This window comes from Grampus griseus (genome assembly GCF_964374135.1).
Source record: "Grampus griseus genome assembly, chromosome: 21".
Lineage (NCBI taxonomy): Eukaryota > Metazoa > Chordata > Mammalia > Artiodactyla > Delphinidae > Grampus > Grampus griseus.
This window is the reverse complement of record NC_139015.1, coordinates 25,021,883-25,048,068: the sequence shown is the minus strand read 5'-3', so window position 1 is coordinate 25,048,068 and position 26,186 is coordinate 25,021,883. Positions and strand designations below refer to the sequence as shown.

The following is a 26,186-nucleotide window of genomic DNA, read 5'->3' as shown; positions in this document are numbered from 1 at the left end:
GGGGCAGGACAGGAATAAAGATACAGACGTAGAGAATGGATTTGAGGACACGGGGAGGGGGAAGGGTAAGCTGGGATGAAGTGAGAGAGTGGCATGGACATATATACACTACCAAATGTAAAACAGATAGCTAGTGGGAAGCAGCCGCATAGCACAGGGAGACCAGCTCAGTGCTTTGTGACCACCTAGAGGGGTGGGATAGGGAGGGTGGGAGGGAGACGCAAGAGGGAGGGGATATGGGATGTATGTATACGTATAGCTGACTCACTTTGTTATATACCAGAAACTAACACAACATTGTAAAGCAATTATACCCCAATAAAGATGTTTGGAAAAAAAAGAAAAGAAAAGAAGAGATAGTTTGTCCGTGTGGCAGTTTATAACCAGAGTACCTCTTCCCAGAATCTTGAGGGACAGGGATGTGACAACATGAAGGTAGTGAATTTGAGTCCCCAAGAGCTCAGACCTGAGCTGAGACTTCTTGGATAACCAGTCTTGATCTGAATATAGCAAACTCACAGATGACAGTAGAAGGTGAACATCAGAACGGCTCCACATTTTCCTCTGGTGGCACCAGAACTAAGCCCTTGAGGTGTGGGAAGAAAAGAGAGTCCCCCAATGTACAGAATGCACTGGCCTTGTCTATCCTGCTGCCTGATGAGTACAGGCTCTGATGAGCTTCACATCTGACCCACTTCCTCTGAAAAGAGAGGGCGTTTCTAGGCAGCCACGTTTCCGGCTCCACTATCCTGGGTGAGCCCACGGTGGGCACCTGAGTAGAATACGTTGATGATTTGTAAGCTCTCTGGATCTTTTGATGTGGTCTGGCATAGTCAGCTCCGCCAGTCAGATTCTTGCTATGGGGAATTTGATTTAGGAACTGAGGAAACAATCACACAGTAGGAGTCAAAACTGGAAGGATGCCTTCAAAGGAGGCATGAAGAAGAATATGGCCAATTGGGATCATAAGCAGGTCAAAGTTTGGAATTATAAAGAAGCATATTTGACGGGCTTCCCTGGTGGCGCAGTGGTTGAGAGTCCACCTGCTGATGCAGGGGATGCGGGTTCGTGCCCTGGTCCGGGAAGATCCCACATGCCGCAGAGCGGCTGGGCCCGTGAGCCATGGCCACTGAGCCTGCGCGTCCGGAGCCTGTGCTCCGCAACGGGAGAGGCCACAAAAGTGAGAGGCCCACGTACCGCAAAAAAAAAAACAAAAAAAGAAGCATATTTGAAAGCAGGAGAGGTTAGAAAATCTAAGAAACAGAAGATTCAAGAACATATCTGAGGCACATGAAGGAGAGACTTGAGAGAAAAGCCATAAATTCCTGGTGTTTAAACTCATAGATACACCCTGGGTACCATGTTCTCCTTGAGGCCCAGTTATAATGAAGTTCTAGTTCTTCCCAACGGAATCCCCCTCTCTTGATGCCTCACACCCGTTTTTCAGTTTTCGTTCTTCACAAACCAAGGAATCTACCTTAAACGTTCACAAACAGAGTCTGGTATAGAGTAAACTATACTGGACCGGGAATTAAATAATTTAAGACACATCCCAAGTCTCCATTTCTTTTTAAATACAATGAGAGGGTTGGATAAGGATGAACTAGACCTAACGTTCTAAGTAGAAAATAAAAACCACCACCTTATAGTGTAATTGACATTCTTTGTTCTCCTCCTTCAGATGCTTTCAATAAGCCAGTAGGAACCCAGTCCTTAAAGAATTTTAGTTGGTTGTTTAAGAATGACTTCCTTACAATACTCCGTCAACTTCTTTTTATTCTTGTCAGGTAAAAAAGAACACCCCTACCTTCATTTCTCTACACTTTATAATTGGTCAATACTACATTCAAATTCAAGACCAATTCTTGAATGAATTAATGTGGAACAGTAAGTTGGATGTCGCTCCTATGAAAGAAATGTGAAAAGCCATATTATCAAAACTTCTGCACCCCGAAATTAATTTTAAAATTCTATTAATTAATTATTTAATTCTATTTTCCTGGGACTTTACAGTATGCATAACTACACAAATCTAATCGTGTCCAAATCATAATTCAATAGCCTTTACCACGAGGACACAGATTGAACCAAACAAGCAACTGACAAACTGAGAACAAGCTATTAAACACGGTATAATAGAAAGAAAAGAATAAGCCACTGAAATTTTAAATTTGTGTTTCAAGTTGCATCCCATAAAATTCCAAGTGGGGAAAAATAACGCGAGCCAAACTCTACTGCTTAACCTGTGCTGATTAAAAAATAAAGCGATGTTATGTTTACTCTTATAAATTTTAAATGGTAAATGATAAACACGACCCCTAACAATAGTAAGGGAATCCACTTTTCACTGTTGTCCTTTGTTCTCTGTGGAGGGAGGTATTTAAAGCGAAAGTAATGAAGTGTGATTACACTGCAATAGAGCAGTTCATTGGGAAGTCCACAGAGGACTTAGGAATTAACCTGGATTTTCCCAACCCTGTTCCATATTTGTATCTCACTCCATCCTCCTTATCCTGATAAGTCAACTGATATAAACAACATCAATCTCCTAAGGAGTTAACCCCTAAAGTCACTTTTACTCTTCCCTTGCTGGCTTCGCAATTTTATCTTATCACTTTAAGAGATCAGGCCTTTGCAGTGGACATTCTTTCTCAGCACCTGCCTAGAAGCGGTGCAGTTACGCTTTGTTTTATAACAGATGACGGGACTTGTGAAGGCAGCTGTTCAGTGCCATAACTCAAAACAGCACCAAAGGTTTTGAAGCAGCGTTTTATTGTTTCAAGAGATTTAGCTGCTCACTGCTAGCTCATCATCAGCTTCTAGAGATGACTCCATCAAGTTGTGCAGTGTTAGGGGATCGGGAACAGAGAGCCACCAGCTGTGGAGCTTTGCCCTTCCTCAGATAACTCAGAGAGGTGGTCGGAAGACAGGGGCACCTTCTGCCTCCAAGTCATTCATTTGTTTAACAAACATCCCCTGACACTGCCCTCAGAGAAACAGAAGCTGAAGCCTATACATAAAAAAGGCTTTGCCTCTAAGACTCTCTTAATTTCCGAATTAACAGGCCCAAAACAACCTGATAGGCCTAACTTTCTACTACCTAGAGCCAGATGTATATAAGAACATAAAAATTGCCAGGACTACGTCAAGATTGTATTCTGTTTACACACACGCACGCGCACACACACACAAGCAGAACATATATTCATACATAATACACATATGTATGTAAATGTATACAATATACATATATTCTGTATATACATATGTATTCTGTACATAAATTATATGTATACACATATTCTGGTTTGATAGAGCAAAAAACTTACCTGCTCTCCCTGACTAACTTAAAGTGGAGGTATAATCTCTTTCTTTTAGCAAACCATCCTGTCTCTGCTATTCATGATGTTATTCAAATCCCTTTTTAAAAAATCTATGTATATTTCAGGTCTATTTCAGTCATGAGTAAAGAGCCTTATGGGGGACCCATAAGATAGTTGAAGTGCATGGTTTTCCCTCCACGATTTTTGTTTGTTCACAATGAGATTTAACACACCGATGTATTACAAGTCTTACCACATACCTTGATGACTCCTCTCAGAGACTGAGAAATAGGACATAGTAGGTGTCTCTTACCGTTTGCATCCACAATGGTGATATTGGCAGAAGCACTGTCGTTTCCTAATTTGCTGATCACTTTGCACATATATTCTCCAGAATCAGCCAGTGATGCTTTGTTAATGCGAAGTTCTGACTTCCTGTGAGACCAGGACCAAAGCGGTTGTAAGTATATTTCACAGAAATACAATGACCATCAAAATAAAGCCCCTGGAGTTTCAGAGTTCTCATACTCCCCCTTCCTGCTCTACACACACCATGTTAAAACACAGCTGACTAGTACACAGATGTGTGATTTCACCAAAAGTGAGATACATCTCATTTAAATTATACCCTGGACATAGTCTTAATTTTATCACCCAGCTCAGCAATTGAAATAAATTCTTTTCTCATTTTTCTTATTATTCCTTTCGCACCACCACTAACCACATGATGCCTCAGAATTTTTTTTCACCCAGACGATAAATTTCCTTTCCTCTCTGTATCTCAATGTCACCAGCCACTAGGGTTAAGGAAGATAAAAAAGTGTAAAGCCGTTTCTTATAAATCCGGTAAGCACAGATACTTAATGAAGGCTAGACTAGATTAAAATGCTCTGCACTCCTTTTCCCAGCAGAGTGACATCAGGAATTATGTTAATTTTGAATGCAGAGGATTTATCACTTCCAAAAGAAAGGGAATTTGTCATTCTTTAAGAAGATTCTCATTGCTGGGAGCACAGTACCACACAAATGGTTCTTAATATTGAAATAAATATTCATACAACAATACCACACACTTTTATAAAAATACATATTAAACCACTATTTGGCGCTCCTTCTAATCATGGGCAGCACTGTGATTTGCATCTGTCTCTATGCTTTACTACTGCACATAGCCTATAATTTAAGCAGTCTCTATGATTTAAAAACTCAGGCCTATTGGGATTGGCACAGCATTCATTAAAGCCTTTTGCTAGCTAGTGGGAACCTGCTGCATAGCGCAGGGAGCTCAGCTCTGTGCTCTGTGATGACCTAGATGTGTGGGATGAGCGGGGAGGGACGTCCAACAGGGAAGGGATATATGTACACACACAGGTGATTCACCTCGTTGTACAGCAGAAACTAACACGACATTGTAAAGCAATTGTACTCCAGTAAAACATTAAAAAAAAAAAGACAGTGTCCTTGTATACAGGAGCCTGGTACTGGCTGCCTGGGTTCTTGAGAGGAGGACATCAGGGAGAAGAGGCAGGAAGCAAAGACAGCAACTCAGAATTATACGCAAACCTCCCGTAAACTACACCTTCCTCATTTTAAAGTGAATTTTCTGGTCTTCTTGTCAGATAATATTATTAATCAAATTGGATCAATTGTTCAAAATTTAATTTCTACTCTTCTCCAGTCTACTGAATTGAACCACCCCTACCTGCCTTCCATGTTGGTACTTTTGCTTATTACTTCTTTCTCCTAGAATGGGGGCCCCATATTTCTACCCATCGAGATATGAGCTGATCTTTAAGGACCACCTCTGAGCCAGTTCCTTCGTCAAGCCTTTCATGATCATGTACCTGGAGCTGCTCTCTTTTTTTTTTTTTTCTAAATTCTGCCAGCCTTGAGTACCTCCCTCATGAGAGTCTTCTTAAAGAAACATGGTAATCAGACTTACAGTTAACATTAATTTACAGTTAATCTTGGATAGTTCTTAAAATCAAAATTCTCCTAAAAGACCTGGGCAGTGTTTACTGGAATACTATTCCAAGGAATGTAAATAAATGTTATGCTTAAAAGAGAAAGAGAAAGAGAACAAGGGAAAAAAATGTAATTTTCTATGCTGAAGTAAGTGTTGCATTAAACAAACTTAGAGTTCGTTACAACCTACCTCTTAGTCATTTTATGCAAATAGTTACAGTGAATTTCTAAGGCATGACAAGTGACTAAGGAATCCTTTCTGTAGAGACACCCTTGGGAATTCTATGACTGAGCATCAATGGGCCAAGACCAAGAATCAATTTAATCAAGCTAAGCATAACAAATACACTCAGGTTCAAAAATCAGCAGCAGAAATACAGGCTGGGAGGGATAAGCCTTGACAACAATATATACAGAAAAAAGGGACTTCAATTAGCTACACGTTTAACATTACTCCATTTGAAACAACTATTTAAAAAAGAAGAAGAAAGAAATGTATGCACTGTTTGGCCAAATTAATATTAAAAGAGCACGAGTCAAATTTTATAAAAGTCTCAATACACCGCTCACAGGCTGAATCACATCTAGAGTATTGCATTATGTTTCAAAGTGGCATTTGATAAAAAAATTATCAATAGCTAGAGGAGTTTAGAAGAGGGTGATCAGAATTGAATAGGGCCTAGAAATCTTATCACTAGAGAAGATGCTATTAAAGAACCGGAGGTTCCACTGGCAGGTAGCTATGAACAAGATATATTTAAATACATTTCATCGTTGTTATCTGAAAAAGGAAATTATTTGGTGAAGCTCTTAAAGGTAGAATTGTGTCTTACAGGAAAAAGAAGGTACATTTTGGATGATATATAAGGAAGAACCTTTTGAGCGCCCAAAATTGGACAGGGTGTCATGTGAAAGAGTTAGGTTTTCTCTTTGGAAAGATTCAAGTCTGGAGGGCCACCTGTCAAGCAATTCCTAACAAGAATATCTCTAGGCAGAGAAAGATTAAATTAGATCAGTGGTTTCAATCAGCTTTGAAAAAACAAACCCTGTTTTAAAATGAAAGCTTAAATGAGACATGCATATTTAAAAATATTATGAAGGGAGAAAGTGTTTATGCCAAAAAGGTTGGCAACCCTTTTTGCAGTTCAATGGAAACTCAAAATTCTCCAGGGACATGAAGGGCCCCTTTGAACTCTAATGACACGTTTAACTATGAGATTCTTCAATCCTTGGGTCTTAGAGCAGGAATGGGAAATAGTGAGAGAGTAGAAATAGACAAACCTTCTTAAAAATTATACACTGCAACAATTTGGGGCTTTAATAAGTATGGTTATAATAGTCTTATTTTACTGTCTTCAGTAGGCTACCATATCTTGCCTAAAAGAAGAAAGTTAACTTGGAAGAATTAATGAACTCCCTTCCAATCACAAAATTAACTTTTTGCTCTTTAATTGATGAGTTACCTGGGGATCTGGGAGGGGTGAATATTTTGGCGGATTTTCCTTTCTAAAAGTTTTAAAACAGTTAATTCATGTAACATGTTTAAAAAGATGCTTGAAATAGAGTAAGCTCCCAATAAGTGTTGGCTATTACTATAATTACATTCTACATGCCTGCAATTTTTAGATTTTTATAATAAGCATGCATTGGTTTGGAAGAAGAAAAAATAAAACAATGTAACAATAAATTAATACAAACAGTTATCAATATTAATTTCTTTTTCTTTTTTTATATCAAAATGCAAACTGTGTTCTTCTAATGAGTGCTCACTGACAAGACAGATTCAAGGCTCCCATAGCTACTATCTCGTTTTTCTTACTTAACTTGATTCTTCCACCATGTTTTACAGGCTAAGGCAACTTAAATGCATATAGAACTGATCACCTCAGTTTATAAAATTCCATTCCTCTGATCTCTAAGGAATCATATGAACTTGCGTGTGTGTGTGCTCAACACAGCTTTCAGATACTGTTGAATTGCCTATGATGAGAAGGGTAAAGAAGAGAGAGAGGGATTTCACAGTGCAAACTAGAGAATGTCACTTGCCATCTGGTTCTACCAGAATGAAGTCACTTGCCACTGCAGCAACTGTGAAACTCTACAGAACCAGGCACTGCGTAAAATGCCTCACATAAACGCTATGAAACAGGCACTGTGTATTCCCGTTTTATACCCAAAGAATTTGAGATTTTCCTACATATAAAGTTAAAAAGACCTGTCAGAGCGGCTCAACTCATAAAAGAAGGGGATGTGCAGAAACCTTTTCTATTATAGAGTCAAAAAAACCTGAAACAATTGATAACAGGAGAAATAATTCCTTAAAAAATGTTGTTAACTTGACCAAATCAATTAGAATCGATTTTAAACAAAATTAAGATGTGTAAGAACAGGGAATTCTCTGGTGGTCCAGTGGTTAGGACTTCGTGCTTTCACTGCCGAGGGCCTGGGTTCGACCCCTCGTCAGGGCACTAAGATCCCACAAGACGTGTGGCGCAGCCAAAAAAAAAAGTGTGAGAACAGAAACGAAGAGAAAGAGAAGAAACGAAGAGCTGGTACAAAATTAAGGGCATCCAAAGGTGTGCGCCAGACGCAAACAACAGGAAGTCAGACTTTAATGAGGCTGATGTAGGACAGGTATGCAAATGAGGCCAACTGGACGACCCCCAAATACGATCTGTCACACACCAAGCTCTTTAACCAGTTTTCTTGATCAAAATGGTCCACCAGGCAAAGGAAAGGAGAACAAGGGGACACTTAAGACCAGGGCAGTTTCCATTTCTTTTCATTAGTCCCACATATCGCTTAGCCAAATAAAATAAAATAAACAAAGGCTCGCACGTGAATGCAAAATCATAGGAAGAACATGTAGGAATGTCCTTTATCAGTAGGAGCAGGGGCCGAAGGTGGATAAGACTTTACAAAATAATAGCAATTCCCTATCGGTATAAAATCTTTTCATAACACTAAGGGATTAAAAGGAAATTCTGGCTGCTACGAAAAATCTAGATTGTAAAATGTGAAAAAGAAACGGAGGCGAAGGACTGGAAGCGGGTCAATGTTTTACTTTAAACAAAGAGAATGCCAGGGAAATCCTAAACCTCACACTAAAATTCACCTCTGCTTGTGATCACAGTCTAAGATAAAGTTTGTCCCTTCTTGGCCTGCTGGCTAAGGGCAAACGTAGTAAGATAAAGTTAAGTAAGCAAGAAACCACTGCAAACCACTGACATTTTGAACATCTTCGTAATGAAGAATTACGAGTGACGTAGATGAAGCTGACAAACAATGTCTTTTATTGAAGACTTTACCCTAAGCCTGAACATGCCCCTTGCCTGAAGTCGTGATGTTACTGGATACTACAGCAAAATCACAAGTAGTTGTGAACAGACAAAAGACGTAGATTCAGATCAATTTCAAGTCCAAGTGTTACCATTCATTAACATGATATCTACAGGAAGAAACCTAATGGCCTTCATTCTTGGGATATTAACTTTTTAATGGGTATAATAACAATAGTATTCATTCTCTTATATTTCTAAGTTGAAATAATTGAGGATCTTGCAAATGTTAATTAAATTTAGATTCAGTTTGGTCCTTTAAAAAAAGGTGACAGCACTAATTTTTTTTTTTAAAGATACAACTTCAGAAATGACCGAATACCCAGTTCTGAAACCCAATGAGCTGGTCCCTTATCAGTAGCTGCCCACTTTACACAAAGTATCTTATTTTTCAGAGGATCAAATATGCTCAATGCTTTGCCAAGAGTAATTTACAGTCACATTACTTGAATAAAAGTCTTTCTTGTTCCCACTTAATTCTTTCCAGCAAGGCTATTGTTTAAAAGAAGTAATTTCTGAATATCGGCCTTTCCGGGATAATGGGATTTTATTAATATGTAGACAGTGCTCTTAGCTGTCTGGGCCTATGAAGCCAATATGAAAATGCTTTTCTGAATAGCAATGACACTTTTATATGTCATCCAAGCCATGCAACCAATTAGCTCTTTACCTATACATGTTCTCTTTCAAAACCGTATTCATTCCAGGCAACTCACTTGTTCCCTTTTGTCCTCTTATTTACCCAACCTCATTAGCTTCTCTCCAGGCATCCTCACCTAGAATACCTGCAGCCTGCAGCTGCTTTGTTCTGTTCCTTCAGTCTAGATAATCCTCTCCTCCCTCTCTTCCTCCTCTCCTCTTTCTAGGAAGCCTCCACAGTCCTGGACTGGGTCCTCTCCCCGGCCCGTGTGAGCTTCTTTCTACAGCATTCCGTGATCATCACTATCGTTGAATTTACAACTGAGTATCACAACTGCTTACATTTCCCTCCCCTCTACCAAGCCTCTGAGAGCAGAGAGAACTTCTTCTTCATCTCTGTGGACCCAGCGTCTAGCCCGGGGCCGACACGCAGCATCTGTCCAATAAAGGGCAAAATTCCCCATCCACTCCCCCACTGGCCCAACCCAACTGGCCTCTTTATTGCCCTAGGAACAGAACGTGCTACTGACTGTGGTTTCTGCTCTTCTCTATAACCACCCCACCCCACCGCACCCACCCACCTAGAGGGATTCTCTGTCTTCAGCAGAGTCAAATCTACCACCTCACAGTGACTCCCGCACTCCCCACAGGGGCTCCTGCACTTCCCAACTCCCATGGTACTTAGCACCAGTAACCTACAATTCCGTGTTTAGTTTTATTGTCTGATATGAAGTGCTAGATAGTTCATCTCCCTAATTCAATCTGGACTTACCATAAAGCAGGATTTACCTCAATATAACTAATCCATTTTTTAGATCACTATTTGTAAACAGATGGGCTGCTTACAAATCCTGACGCTCCCCAGCCCTAGCAGGCTTTCAGCACTTGATCACTGGAACGCCTATGTTTTATATAAGGCTGAACTGGATAATCTCTCTACAATCTGACGACCCCCTGAGTGTAAAGATAACACCTAGGATTCTTCCGTTTCTCCACCTTCCTAGCATTTGTGGGCACTTACTTATTTTTGCTATTATATGACAGCCACATAGAAATGAATGAGACATGACCCTGCGTGTGCAGATAACTGAGTTTCTTACTAACTGGGCTATTTGATGAAAAACAACACAGACACTGAAAGCTATCTAAAAGTATTTTTTGCTGCTGTGAAACTTCTCTAGAAGAATCATGCTTATTTTTTCAATTCGTTCACTCTATCTCCTCCCCTCCCCACATGGACACGTTATTAAATGTGTCTGCTTTCCATTTTTAAAGAAGGAATGAGGCATTAAGGAATCCAAGAAATACATTTGTATTCCAGCTTAGTCACAGCTAGTTGGGTGACTCAAGGCAAGACAACACTTTTTTGACCCTTGACTGCTTAATCTGCAAAATTAGAGAGTCACACGTGCAGTAAACTGTCCTTACTACCTAGGGGAATGTTGTAAAAAACAAACAAATAAGAGTATGTATAAAAATACCCTGTCACTCTACAGCATTACTTTTTGCATCTTTGAAGTGTCACCTGCTACAGAAAGTGATATTGCCTTCACGCTGTATTCTTCTTCCAAATCGAGAGATGGTACTGACACAATCAATAACAAGAATAAGCAGTGGGTCTTCCCTGGTGGCGCAGTGGTTGAGAGTCCGCCTGTCGATGCAGGGGACACAGGTTCATGCCCTGGTCCGGGAAGATCCCACATGCTGCGGAGCGGCTGGGCCCGTGAGCCATGGCCGCTGAGGCTGTGTGTCCGGAGCCTGTGCTCCGCGACGGGAGAGGCCACAACAGTGAGAGGCCCGTGTACCGCAAAAAAAAAAAAAAAAAAAAAAAGAAGAAGCAGTGTAGTTACTAAAACCATGGAAACTAGAACAACATACCTAATTATGGTTATTACAGTCATTAAACACTGTAAGATTAAATTAAATTTCCATTATAATCACTTCATTTACTCTTGCACTTGCAAGAGTGTGTGGCTTTTTGGTAGATGTCCTATAAAATCAAAGTCCAGGCAGAGATTCTTTCATTGCTGCTTCTGTTATCATAGCTGGGATTTCACTGGAATCCTCTGAAGTAGAGAAAATGTAATCTTGGCGCTTGGAGCCACTATGATACACGTCACATTGATTAAAGGACTGTTCACAAGCAAAACTCCAAGATTTTTAGCTCTTCCATCATTTCAAAATGTAGTTTGATATTAGAAGAAAAATTTCTTAAATAAGGAGAAAAATAAAAATGAAGAGTGTAGGAATAATAAAAAAGCATCATTTTAGAGTAGGCATAGAACATACCTACCAAGATGCTATAGGGAATCACATGAAGCTTTTCCAAATATGGATCTCCTCAAGGAGGACAGGAAAATTTAAGATTCTTGCTACGCAGGATTACTGGATGTTTTAATCTGCTCTAATGGTGATATAGTTGAATAGAATTGTCAGTTAAACATTCTTATTAGGTATTTTATGTACTAACCTTTTACCTGAAAATAGTTCAAAAGCGACTGATTACATTCTAAGTCTTTCCATAAATCTCGGTATTTATTGATCTTTATAACAAAGTCAGGATTTTGATTGTGCAAGGCACTGGTACTCTAAATGGGATTTTAGGATCCCACCTATTACTTAGTATTACAACAGCTGCTATTAATACTACTTTCCCTCATCCCTTCTATTTCCACCCACACCCTACAGTTCTTTCCACATCTATCCTTTCCTTTCTTCGTCCAGAAGTTGTAAGAATCAGAAACTTTAAATTCTTTCCTATATAATGACACAATTTCTGGCCACCATATAATGAAAAATCTTTTCACTTGTTATATATCGTGTTTTTTGATGGTGTACTTATTTGCTAGGCTGTTTGTAATTTTTATATTTTATAACATTGTATTGCTAGGCATTGCCCCTGCTGTGATATGCATGATACTTACCCTGGCCTTTTTTGTATCTTGATGTTTTGTGGTTTGTTCTTTCGGTTTAATTCATTCCCATTCTTGAACCATCTGAATTTGAGAGAGGAGTATTCAGAACTGGTCTCGCACCGAAGCACGAGTTTTGAACCTGCTGCAGACTCCTGACTTTTCATCTCTTTCAATCGGGGAGGCAAGGCTAAAAAAGAAAAGAGAAGGAAAAAAAGTTCCGATCACTTGGTAATCTTTCCAAGAGAAACATACTAATTTTGGTAAGCTTGATCAAGAAACCATTCCCAAAGCCTTTACTAATTGAGAGAGAAAAGAAAAAGGGGAGGGGGGGGTGTCAACCAAAATGGATCTCAACTTAGAGGAGAATAAAATGCTCACATGAAATATATTCAGGGGGAAAAAGAAAAGAGAACTTAGGTAATGAAATTACTCTTTAAAACACACTCACAGATATAGAGAACAAACTAGTGGTTACCAGTGAGGAGAGGGAAGCAGAGAGGGGCAATATATGCATAGGGGATTAAAAGGTACAAACTACTATGTAGAAGATAAGCTACAAGAATATATTGTACAACACAGGGAATAGAGCCAATATTTTATATTAACTATAAATGGAGTATAACCTTCAAAACTGTGAATCACTATATTGTACACCTGTAACATATAATATTGTACATCAACTCTACTCCAATAAAAAATCATTCTTTAAAAAATTCCCAAAATTTATACATACATATATTTTATATATAATTTTTTCAAGATAGTAATTTCCTCAATCTTTACATTCTCTGATACCATTAAAAATCCTGAACACTGGTCATTTCAAAGAATCAAAATCCTATGCTAAAAAAGAATATGTGACTGGGCCATTATTTCTAAAGCACATTCATATCCCAGATGACAATTTGTCTTCATCACAGTTCTGTGAATAGGTACAGCAGGTGTCATACCCATTTTTTAAATGGGAAGTTTATTTTCAAAGACAGGTAAGTATCTCTTGTCCATGGTTATAACATTCTGGAGAGTCAGACTATCCTATCACCAGCCCAAAGAACAAAGAGGACTCATAAATCTTAACAACGCTCATTTCTTCAAGACAGAAATTCTTTGGTGACATCACTCTTTTACTGGACCTACAGTTACTGTTCCACAAACGAAGAATGACCATTCAAGAAGGCCACCACACTCCCGTCAAATTATCAGTTTGATTGGATTTCACCCTTCTAAACCTTCTCAACAGAGCCTGGGAGCACTTCAATTGTACATTAATTTGTAGGACACTTTACATTAAACACATATACCACTCCTACTTTAAGCAAGACTGCTTCAAAGAATATCTATTCTCTACTGAAATATTTATGGATAAAATGTTATAATATCTGAGATTTACTTCAACATGAAATGGTAGCGGGGAATGGGTAGGCATAAAAATGAAAAAACTTTCCCAAGAAGCTGATCATTGTAGAAGTTAGGCAATAGGTAGAAACAGGGATTTGTCGTACATTTCTATACAGTATGTCTGATTTTTTCGTAATAAAACAGTTTAAAAAATAAAAGCATAACAAATGGATTCTCCTCTGCACACCAAATTTCACGTACTAATCAACACAGCAGAACCTGAGATCTCAACATCTCTGTTTCCACTGAGTCTTAGAAAAGCCAACTACAAAGTCTACTTCTGCCCCAGTTCAAGCCTTAATGGGAAGTTAATTCCTCAAACCCACCAAAGGAGACTGCACCTCCTGGATCCAGTGAGCAATTATTCACTGTGTATAGCCTCAAGACTCCAAGGACAGCAGTCAGAGCCACGTTAGACACCGACAGGAAATGGAGTACCTTTCCTACCCCGGGTAGTTTTGTTTTTCTACAAGTCTGCCCTTACCAAGAAAATCCTCCCCAAATGTCAGGAATGAGCATATAAATTTTCCAGTAAAGTACAGCAAAAACTATTTGAACGTGTGGCTTCTCTGCAGTATTCCTACAATTATGTGTCCCTCTTTTTCCTTATTTGGAGAGGCGGCGGAGAAACAGGCGCCAAATATGGAGACACAGCAGCGAGTCAGGAAACGTATTTCAGCTGTTCTTAGCCTTTGATACCTGATGATTTTCCCTTTTTTTTTTTTTTTTTTCCTGACAGCTTGAAAATAAGATTTACTTCCTGAAGAGCTTTTCTAGGAGTCTTCCTTTTAAGATACGGTCTGTGAATCTCTGTTTCGGAGGTTTTAAAAAACACTAAATTCTCATGTATCTGGAATAGTATTTGTATATTCCTATTAACGCCTTAAGATCATTTTCAATTTTGTAAACCTGGTGAAGGGTTTTAAAGAAACAAATCTCCTGGCGTTAAATGGCACCAAAAACTGGTTTATTTACGTATATTAAGAAAAATAAAACACCTCATTTTTTCAATGTACAGATTAAAAGAACTAGTTTGAATTTTTTTTGTTGTTTTCACTTCATTTTGTGTTTAACTTGGAACACAACCCAAACTCTCAAGGTTTCTTCCCCTGTCTCTATGCAAAATGTTCTAAACACAATATTTCAGATATCCTTACCTCTCAATAAGTACCATGTTCCCTCACTCACCACTCCATTCATTTGCTTATCAATACAGCCTGAATACAAATCTACTGGATATGGTTTTCTGGTTTGAAATCTTCATGCAGTTTGTTTGCATCTCTTTTTACTTTCTTTTCTCTTATTCTGTTCCCCCCTTTCTCTCACCTCTCCTTCCCTTTACCCTCCTGTCTTCATTTATTTATTTATTTATTAAGAGTCTTGATTTCAAATGTGAGGAAACAATCGGACAAATTCAAATTGAGGGATATTCTACAAAAACAACTGGTCTAGGCTTCAGGTATGCCAATGTCATGAATGATAAAAGACTGTGAAACTGATCTAGATTAAAGGAAACTTTGACAAATAAATGCAATGTGTAGCAATTGATTGGACCTTGGTTTAGGGGAAAAATAGTTATAAAGAACATTATTGGGACTATCGGGGAAATCTGAATAAAGGTATTGTAACAAAATTAAATTTCTCAAGTGTGATAACTGCATTGTGGTCATGCAGAAGAAATGTCCTTGTTCTCAGGCAGTATCTGCTGAAGTATTTAGGGGTGAAATGTCATCATGTCTACAACTAAATTTCACATGATTCAGCAAACAAGGAAATGCATGCATAAAGAAAGGAAGGAAGGAAGGAAGGAAGGAAGGAAGGAAGGAAGGAAGGAAGGAAGGAAGGAAGGAAGGAAGAAAGAAAGGAAAAAAGGAGTCGTGGTGTCTCTTAGTTTTTCTGCCTTTTCCGTGTGGTCTTTCTGCCATTGAAAAAAGCCTCAGGATTTCATTAAGTTCTTTTAAAGTCTTGGCTAAGTTCGCAGTCATGGAGATTCTTGGGAATATTTGTGCTATAATTTACAAATGTAGCTCTTAAGACTATATCCTCCATTTAAATTCTGTGAGTCGTGTGGCACTGAAATCCTCATATGTTTAACCTGATAACCATGACTTTGGGGCTCCAACGCCACTAGGTCCTTTGGGGCAAGGAAAATAATCACTCATCTGGCAGATCAACACATCCATCCTTTCCTTTGGGGGTTCACGTGCAAAGACCAGTAGATCTTTTGCCCTTAAGAGATGATCTATGACGTAACGAGGCACAGACCTTCAGATACAAGGTCTTTCTTAACTAAAATATCCACTCCTTAAGCTGACCCTACTGTATAAACATTTCTTGATGTTTGGGATTCGGATATACCTCTGTTGACTAGCCTGAGTTTCTCTCGTGCATGCAGTCTCAAGGCTGTCACAAGCGCAGAAGCTCCCAGCTACTCTGACTTTGCCTCCTTAGAAGTCCACTTGTCATAATGTCCCTGCATGTCTTCAGGGGAAATCACCTATGACACGAGGATACCCGGCTTTTCAGAGAACAGCTGTTTTAAGGTGTTAACTCAAAATTCTCCGTAAATGGAGAAACAAATCTGTGACCCACCAACCCAGCTACGTGACTCACTGTTGGCTCATGGGTGTTCTGAGGTCAGTGGTACCTTCTAGAAAAGTACCATAAAAATTCCTCACTCACTCCAGGTGAAGCCCAAATGCAAGCATCCTATAGACTGGGCAACAACATAAATTCTTCTTTGTCCTCTCATATAGCCATCCTAACAGAATAGCCCTGGATATTTCACAGACTTGATAAAAATACAAACTAATATTTAGCACATATGGTCTGTGTGTTTTTTCTCCTCTATTCATAGTGAGACAATTTTCAATAGAGTAAATTTTCTTCAATTATATTACAGAATAATAACTATATGTTACTAGAATACATTTTAGAAGTATGTATGTTTCTCACATATACGGTTTACTCGCATGAAATAATCTCACTTATTTCACTGAAAAAGTACGCCACAGGGCTTCCCTGGGTGGCGCAGTGGTTGGGAGTCCGCCTGCCGATGCAGGGGACGCGGGTTCATGCCCCGGTCCGGGAAGATCCCACATGCCGCGGAGCGGCTGGGCCCGTGAGCCATGGCGGCTGAGCCTGCGCGTCCGGAGCCTGTGCTCCGCAACGGGAGAGGCCGCAACAATGAGAGGCCCGCGTAACGCAAAAAAAAAAAAAAAAAAAAAAAGTACGCCACCAAGTACTTTCTAACACTCAGGTATAACTTTATAAGACCAGGGGTAGTTTCTAAACCTTGGGGCAATTTTTTAAAGTGAGTACTTGGAGTTTAAAACTGCCAAAATTTTTCACTTGGATTTTAAAACTGTAAAAAAAAGTACGTGTTTTCAATTCTTGTTTAAGAGTAAATAGTCTGTTAATTAAAAATTGGTTGAAGGCAAACACAATGCTAAGTTAATGCTTCCAGTGCAGTAAGTGGTCTGAGCATCTTTGGAATGATTTAATTGTATTTGGTCTACCACAGTTCATAATTCTGCTTTCATTGTGATTCTGGAGAAGCAGCATTTCCACATCCTGAAACAATTTAATGATAGAGCAAGTTTTAAGCAGTCTTTGCCTAAATCTATTTCAAACCTGCCTGACAATAATATGAATATATCCACACCCTTAGAAATGTATCAACAAAGACAGACAGTAAAGTGCAAAAAGGAGCAGCCTATGAAAATAGAAACTCAAAAACGCTCAGAGCAATGCCACATGTTTTACCGGCACTCCTTTTCACAGGTTTTAAGTGTTTCAAAGGGCTTTAAAAAAAATTGTGGCAGTAATCCAAAAAAATTATTTGACATGCTCAGCACACAAAAATTGAAGGCATTAGGCTCATTTATTCCAATACTTTCATGTGTGAATAAATATTGATAATAAAGGTGAAATAAATTTGTAAGAAGAACCATTCACCTAAGCAATCCTCTTGTTTTACTTGTCTCCTGGGCACTTATTCTTTTTTTAATAGGTTCAGCACTGCCATATCAAATATTGTACCGTATTGTTAAGAACAGGAAACAAATTTTAGCATGTGTATGCTGCTGAGACATGCCGATAGCATGGGACACTAGATAAATTATTTCTGTTCTTTGAAGGTGCTGACACTGCAAAGCTAGCTCACGTTATAACTCTCCGTGTCTGTGCAGTTAATCTGAAGAGCCTCAACACCCTGAACAAACTAAACAGGAAACCTGCAAAATATTATCAAATAACCGCGAGCTTTCAGCTACGACCCCAGTGAAGTCTTCCCTGCATAAAACCATTTAAAAGCCTGATACCGCACACGTGCAGATCTCACGGTGAAAACTGGTGACCGGCAACTGCGTTAGTTGATAAAAGTCCCACAAAGATCATGAATCAGTCCTCAACGCTGAAGGATGTCCTTTCTTTTTTATAGTCATGTTAAAGGTAAATTAGTGACGGAAGTCTCTAAAACTCCTTTCTCAAGAGGATTTTGGTCACAATGAAGAGAGTAGATAAAGTTTAGGCTTTGCCATCTGGTCGTCTCTTCCAGGCTGCACTCACAAATTTGACCATAAAAGGGAAAACTTATCTTATCAGGTTTCAATTGTGTAAATATAGCCATGTAAAAGGCAGTGAGTTCTAGTGGCAATGGTATTTCCCAATACACCTAGGATTAAAACTACTGCTCCTGGGGCAGTGTGTGCTCTTAAGCTATGTTAAGGACCGTCCCACAGGTCACTGTTTGTGGCCACATGTGGTGACCTGCTGCTCACGCTGGCCTATGTCCAGCCGAATCATCCTTCAGATAGACTGTTCCTAACTCCGGTTAACTAGAGTTCCCCGTGAAGCTTAAATGGGAAACTACCACATGTCCCTGTGTATTCAGCAAGGATATTTGGAGAATGAGATAAAAGCATGTAGGTGCCTCCACTTGTGAGAAAGTCACTATAAAGTTCAGGGATTTATTATAAAGTATTCTCAAGCTGACTCCCTAATATTGGCAGCAAACTAAGCCAGTCAACACATTGAGAATAGGCTTCAAAGTATAGTGGAGATCGTTGGACCTAGAAATACCGTTTTAGCAGTTCCATGTCCAACTCCTTATACAAGAATGTGTGAACTACTGAATAACACCTTTACGAGCATTTTGAACAACCCTCTTAACACCTGCATGGAAGGTGTCATTATACAACAGAAAACAATAAAACCAGGGGTGATATTCAGCATTTTACTTCTATTATTCACAACGGTAGTACCTCTACAGCCAAAGTTGGCATCTTACTAGCGTTAACCTCGATTTCCCAAACATTTCAGTCTCCACTGATGGGGATTTTCACACATGGACAAGCTCAAAGTTTCCCTTCCCACAGTTCACTGCTACAAGTTGACTGAACAGTAGGATTCTTTTAAATGCTCATTTCTAGGGGATGAGCCAAAACCAGGCTAGTCAAAAACTATGCTTATTCTAAGGTCATAGAAAATGACTTATCACATTCTACAGCTAAACACCATACCCAACGGGCTGCACTGAAGAGGCACATGTACAAAAGAGAACCATTTAAGGAATTTATCCCTACCCAATCAAAGGGGGTCAGGTAAGAGCAGTCATTAGTAGGCGGTCACAGTCCCTATTTGGAAGCTGAGCCTTTTGATGGTGGTGGTAGTGGTGTGTCCATTTTGATTGGCACTATATCCAAACATCCAAACGTCTAAAGGTATCAGGTGGAAGATATATAGGATCTCAGGGACCTAGCACAAAGTAAGACCTTAAGTGTTTGCTGAAAAAATAAGTAGAAGGAAGGATCTAGAAGATACTGATAAAGAAGACACCCAGTCCAAACATTATTCCCAAGTATACACCCACCTTCTCAAAAGACTTTTTAAATTTGAGATCAAAGGGCCCCAGTGACGTTATTTTTTGTTTTTATGCATTCCACTGAATTAGGACTCTTAACACTCTCTGCCATGTGATGCTAATAGGTAGGAAATGTAAATTTAACTGGAAAATTGCCCGATAAGCAGTACTGCCTTTACTTTGCAATTTTTGTATCGTCCTATCGTTCTCTGATCTGGTCATCACTGTTAGAGGGTTCTCTACTCGATTCCTGCCTCAGTTAAGATGCTGGTCCTCGAACTGTGTTCCTCTCCATCTCCTTTAATGTACCTGATCTCACAGTCTCCCACAGAAGCCAGGCTGTTCTTCCATTTCAGCAGGAGAAGCAGACGTATTTTAATATTATCTCTTTTGCCTTCAAATCAAAGTTGATCGATTGTCTTCATCGACTGATCCCAGTCTATGAGGTCTAAATTTGTTCCCTTAACTCTGAAGTTATTTACGATCAATGAATATCCCAGATTTACCATTTGTGTCAAATTCCCTCTTCCCTTGTCCTTGTATGTATTTCTTGTAGGATGGATAATTATTCTTTCTGTTTTATAGGCGAGGATATGGGGGGTTATCCAGGCACTTGTTCAAGGTCACAAGGCTGTCAAGGTGCAGACCAGGATTTAAACCCAGGACTTTTCCCTCCAGAAGGATGATTCTGCACAGTTTAGGTGGAGATAAGCAAAAGGGAAGGAGGATAGCAGACTAAAGATCTAGAATGATTATTCCATTTCATAGCCACTATGGTAATTTTATGTGTCTTATAATAAGCTACGTCAACTAGATCACCTCTCCACATGTGTCTGCGAGACACAACACTGTACAATTCCACAAGGGAAATGAGCGCAGATTTACTAGGTAAGAGAATTTTTCAGCCTGAGAAATTGATATTATGTTTGTTGAAATTAGCAATCTTCTTCTTCTATACAGTTCTGTAGTGCCTGACCCAGTTATTTCATAGGTTGAGGGTCGAAGATAAAATTATAAAACTACTATAATAGTGGTATTCTAGACCTACGAGATGAAGTTAAAATAAGGTTCTCTTAGTACTTTCAGCAATAAACTCCCAATAATAGCTAACAATGGTTGAGTACTTACTATGAACCAGACACTGCTCTAAGAATGTCATGTCCATTAACTCTTAAGTTCTGTAACAATTCCGGGAGATATGTATTATTATGTATTATTCCCAATTTACAGATAGCAAGACAGAGACAGAGAAGTAAAGCAACCTCCCACAATCACACAGCTTGCATATTGTGGTGTCAGTATCTGGACCCTGGAAGTCTGACTCCAGAGCTCCTGCTCTTAACTCCTAGGCAATCAACTGAATAATTTGCTCTGTTGGATACGTTTATATGTCAAACGTAAGATTTAATTTATCGCTATGTTAACAGTGTCCATATTTCCCTGATAACACCTGGCATACACCATAGGACAGATCATTTCTGCATATTCCAAGTGCAAAAAATAGTCTGGGAGAGAAAGTTGATATGAAAATGGCTGACTCTTCTAAGCTACTTTGATGATTTACGGGGAAATACATGTATATGTACAGCGGATTCACTCTGTTATAGAGCAGAAGCTAGCACACCATTGTGAAGCAATTATACTCCAATAAAGATGTTAAAAAAAACAATACAGAATACTTGAAATTGGTATTATACAAAAAAACTGTTTTTTGAACTGTGTGATCGTCATCCACCAAATGCCACAGGGGTGGACTGTATATCACTCCAGCATTCACTGAAATGCAATAGCTCCCACGTGGGGACACGGCAACAAGCGGGCCTTAAGAGATTATTGATGTTCTTTCCAGGTGTAAAGGCAGATCGCTGAGAAGCTGGAGTCAATCACGGCACCGCTGCTGGCAGCTTTAAGGTAAGTGTTCAACAGGCCTGCCTAATTAATGCTGTCAGCACAGCTGTCCCCAATTATAAGGACATCTCACTTACGGACACAGAGAAGCTGTTCTGCAAGCTTCACTTAAGGCCATCAATACACAGGGTTAAAATGGATCCATTACAGTTTGACCTAATTGACGTGTAGCAAATTTCATTTGACATAAGTTTATAAATTTGATCTTTTCTGCTGTCAGAAAGCAGGGTTTATCTTTCCCCTTCATTTGCTATCCATACCTTCCATATTCACTTCCAATATGTCACTTAAAGAGAGACCTGGATAAATACCCAGTTACTGAAAGTTTGATATTCTATTTATTTATTTTCCTATGGTAACGGGGCTCTTCTCTTCTGATGTGTTCATGACTTAAGTAAATTTAGGACATTAGCATGACCTTGATGTGTTAATAATATGTGTCTGTGACCATTATTTCTTTGTTCAAATGGAATTACAATCATTTAATTAACTGATGTCACTAAAATTCTCTTTCTTCCTTTGAGAGAAGGACCTTATTTCGATGTTCTGTACTGGAATGAAATTCCCAGATGAGTTAGTTAACACTTGATTATAACTAGTTTTAAACAATAACAGCTGTGGGAAAACTTCTAAGCATTGCATAAAACGTAAAGCACTGCTTTTGAACAAAGCCCTAATTTATACCAGTATTAGTACCCCATCATCTACTTTTCACATAGCCACTTAAAACCTACGTCTCCTGTGAAGAAGAAAACACTCTAGCAGAGCTAATCATGAAATAAACGTGTTTCCTTTCGGGACCTCAAAAGTGTCTTTCTTTGTTATTTAGGCAGGTCAACTCTTCTGGTAACCATGTTCCTTATTTTTCTACTTTATTCACAGATAACTTATTAAACTGAATGACACTTCAGAAGTGCATGCCAGGACTGAAGGGAGGCTTCTCAGTTCACTGAGGCCAACCAGATCAAAGTTAAATCTGTCTTTGTTCTGCCTACTATAGTTAAATAGCCAGCTCTGCAATGCCTCCTTAAGTAGGGCCCAAGTTTGACTTTTGGGGGATCTTTAAAGCTTGTGTAGCTCTTTGCATGTTTAAGCTGGTCCACCGACAACCTAACAACTAACAATCCTTATCATTTTACTGCTACCCCACAGGAAAGACTAAGAAAGGCAAGTTTCTTGTCTTAGCGTTCCCAGCGTCACAAATTTGTCGAAGAGGCAGAAAATGACCAGAGTCAAATAAACAGATTGTTTACAGTAAGAAAATCTGTGCTACATCATTGATCATCTAAAGCAATATAATCCTGTGACCTATATAACAGAGCTACAAGGCTGTGGTGCTTTCCTGCACAGTCCTTGGAAGCCAAACTATAAGATCAGAGCCAAAGGAGTCTGGTTTCAGACAACACACACACACAATCACAATAAGGAAGACTTCGAATTCACAGTTTCCCTTATTTGACATAAAAAATTAGTTCACTAAAGCATCTCTTCAAAGTACAAGTGAGCTGCTTCCTGTGCACTCTGAGATAATCCACTGGTTCTCAAATTGCAATCAAATTTTCTCAGCACAAAGATTCACAAACATGGCACAAAAGAAACCTAAATGAAGCTTACTTAGCATGTCAACATTTGCCTTTCATTTCCTCCACAGGGACACTGGCGCGCCACTAGAAATATCTCATTTTGTTTGTTTTTATGTAGAAAGAAGTTTAATTGGCTCTTTTGCTAATGGTTTCTAGTCCATGGATTTAACTGACTAAACTCCACACATAACATTCTGTGCTTCCACCTATAGCTTTTCATAGTCTCTATGAACAGTAAGAATCAGGAGTTTGCAGACCCAGGATCTAATGCTTGTTTGGTCTGTGGGACCAAAGAGGCACTGTGAACCTCAATAATCTTATCCATAAAAAGGGGTGAGGGGGACTAGATCTGCCTTACCTATTTCACAAAGCTGGAAAAGTCTAATTAAAAATGGTGGTGCTGGGCTTCCCTGGTGGCGCAGTGGTTGACAGTCCGCCTGCCGATGCCGGGAACACGGGTTCGTGCTCTGGTCCGGGAGGGTCCCACGTGCCGCGGAGCGGCTGGGCCCGTGAGCCATGGCCGCTGAGCCTGCGCGTCCGGAGCCTGTGCTCCGCAGAGGGAGGGGCCACAGCGGTGAGAGGCCCGCGTATCGCAAAAAAAAAAAAAAAAAAAAAAAAAAAAAAAAAAAATGGTGGTGCAAGCATTTTGCATCTTTAAAAAAATTGTGTTTTCATTTTTAGTGCCGACTGGACTGTCATTATCTATAGATCATCTGAAAAGTCAAAAAAGGTTAGCTCATATATATCCAAATGACACCAAATCACGTAATTAACAGCTGAAAAACTGCATATAGCTGTGGTCACTCCTCAAGACTAAAAAAAAAAAAAAGCAGCTGGAAACTATCAAGAAGGGTCACTAAAATGTTCAAAGGGAAGTGCTGCCAGTGTAAAGGAATAGACTAAACATTCTACAAGCCTCAAGACTGATACAAGGAAGGCCAAGAAAGGAAAACAATGGGTCTTTAAAGTCATAAAAATTTTAGATTCATAGAAGAGTACTACAATGCATGGAAAGCCCTGCAAGCATGAAGCAGGTAGCACTGGAATAAAAAAGGAAAAGAAGCACCTTCATACGCGATTTTATTTCAGCATGAAAGGTTATACTCAAGACGGCAAAATCTGAATAAGGTCCATAGTTTAGCTAATAGCATTATACCAATGTTAATTTTCAGTTTTGATCAATATATCAAGGGAACGGGAAGCTGGAGGAAGGGTATATGGGAACTCTGTCCTATCTTTGCAATTCCCAAGTGAATCTAAATTATCCCTTCCCCAAAACATACTCAAGATGACCAGCCCAATTCATGTATTTTTCGTATAGTAAGTTAAGTGTCCCTCTTCTGTGTTCCCATAAAGCCATTATTATTCCATTTAGTACAATGCATTTTATCTTTATAGGCATTTGTTTCACCCAGGAGACAGAAGGCTCCTTTAAGTCAGGGGCTTTTTTCTTTTAATTCAGCTTTTATCCTAGTAACTAGCACAGTGCCCAATAATACTTGCTGAATAGGAGAATGAATAAAGTAATAAAGTCAGTCTGGGAGTCAAATACTCCATATCAAATGAGCCACTTGTTTCTCTCTAATGCACAAGATTTATGCAAAAACACACTGGCTTTATCAGGGTTATCATGTACCTTTCCTACTCATATGATATGAATGTATTACATGGTCTTTTCTTAGCCAAACATATTAGAATATTCCATATTGAAAAGATCTTCTGAAATCCAACTAGTATCGAGATACTGGCTCATTCATAGAGATAGCCAGCTTTATTCTCTTAGATATTTCTCTATTTCCATTCTTTCAACAAATATTATTGAATGTCTATTGAATGGATACTACTGTTTTAAGTACTCAAGATACAGACTTGAACAAGAAAAACAAGATCCCTGCTCTCCTTGGAGCTTACATCTTGGGGTAGGGACAGGCGTAGAGGGAGAGCCTATTAATCATTTAGACTGTTATATGACTTGTAAAATAAATTCTTTATCTTTAACTCTAAGAGCACTAAAATATTGTTGAGGTAGCTGTATAGTTTCCACTTAGTCATGCAATATAGTTTTCTTTTCTATTTAAATTGAGACTGAGAATTGATCCCTAAATCTTATTTATAACCAACTAATATTAATCAGTTAAACACTGCTCAATTGGTAAAATGGCATCTTGAAAGCTTTTATTCATGGTAGCAAGTTATTTTTCATATTAAAAACAACTCTATTAAGGAGGCTTCCTCTGCATAAATTATATTCTCAATATTTCATTATACTGCATTACACTTTTACCATTATACAACTCAATATAAGTTGTGAAGTTTCCTGGTTAAAAGGCTGAGTCAGACAGACCTAAATTCAAATCCCACTCTGCCATATACTAGTTGTGCAACCTTGGGAAAAATTCTTCAAATTCTCTAGACCCCAGTTTCCTAAAATTTAAAATGGGATTACAGTAGAATCTACCTCATAGGGCTGTTAAAAGGATTTAAAAAGATCATGCAATTTAAGCACTGAGCAGTATGTGTCCCAGTGCAAGCACTCAATAAATGTTGGTAGCAATTCTTATTATATCTTTACTTAAGCCTTCAATACATTTCAGCAGTTTATAAAGCTTTCTAAATTAACATAAAGTTTTTAAAGTGACTGCTCACTTAGAGCTAAGACCAGTGAAAGCACATTCATTCCTCTGGCAGATGGAATAATGACTCCCAAAGATGTCTCAATCCTAATTCCTAGAACCTGTGAATATGTTGCCTTGTATGGCAAGAGGGACTCTGCAGATGGGATCAGGGTGAGGACCTTGATGTGGGGAGATGATGCTGTATCAGCTGGTTCACCCAATCTAGTCACGTGAATCCTTAAGAGCAAATAACCTCTCCCTGGTGTAGTCGGTAGAAGAATGGTCAGAGACGTAATGCTGCTGGCTCTCGAGTCAGGGGAAGGGGCCCTGAGCCAAGGAATGCAGGCAGCCTCTAGAAGCTGGGAATGCCAAGAAAACGGATTTCCTCCTAGAGCTTCCAGAAGGGAGTGCAGCCCTGCCAACACTGTGATTTTTAGCCCAGTGAGACCTGTCTCAGAATTCTAACCTATAGGACTTCAAGATAATAAATGTGTTGTTTTAAGCCTCTAAGTTCACGGTAATTAGTTACAGCAGCCATAGGAAACTAATACAATTCCCAGAGAGAAATCGATTCTGTTGATTTTCCAATATTAAGAACGGTGCAACTCTATCTCATGAAATGGTATATAGGATGTTCGT

The 26,186-nt window shown here is 39.1% G+C and overlaps 1 protein-coding gene across 8 annotated transcripts in view; it reads right to left on the bottom strand.

Annotated features, from left to right (window-relative positions):
- NRG1 (neuregulin 1) overlaps window positions 1-26,186 on the bottom strand; it is a gene marked incomplete at both ends in the record, with an annotated part of 1,016,643 nt that overhangs the window by 152,941 nt on the left and 837,516 nt on the right. For all 8 annotated transcript variants that reach the window (XM_082680216.1, XM_082680222.1, XM_082680220.1 and 5 more), the window contains 2 exons: window positions 3,637-3,758; window positions 12,190-12,367. In XM_082680216.1, the coding sequence (XP_082536342.1) occupies window positions 3,637-3,758; window positions 12,190-12,367 (300 nt within the window). The remainder of the gene's footprint in view (window positions 1-3,636; window positions 3,759-12,189; window positions 12,368-26,186) is intronic.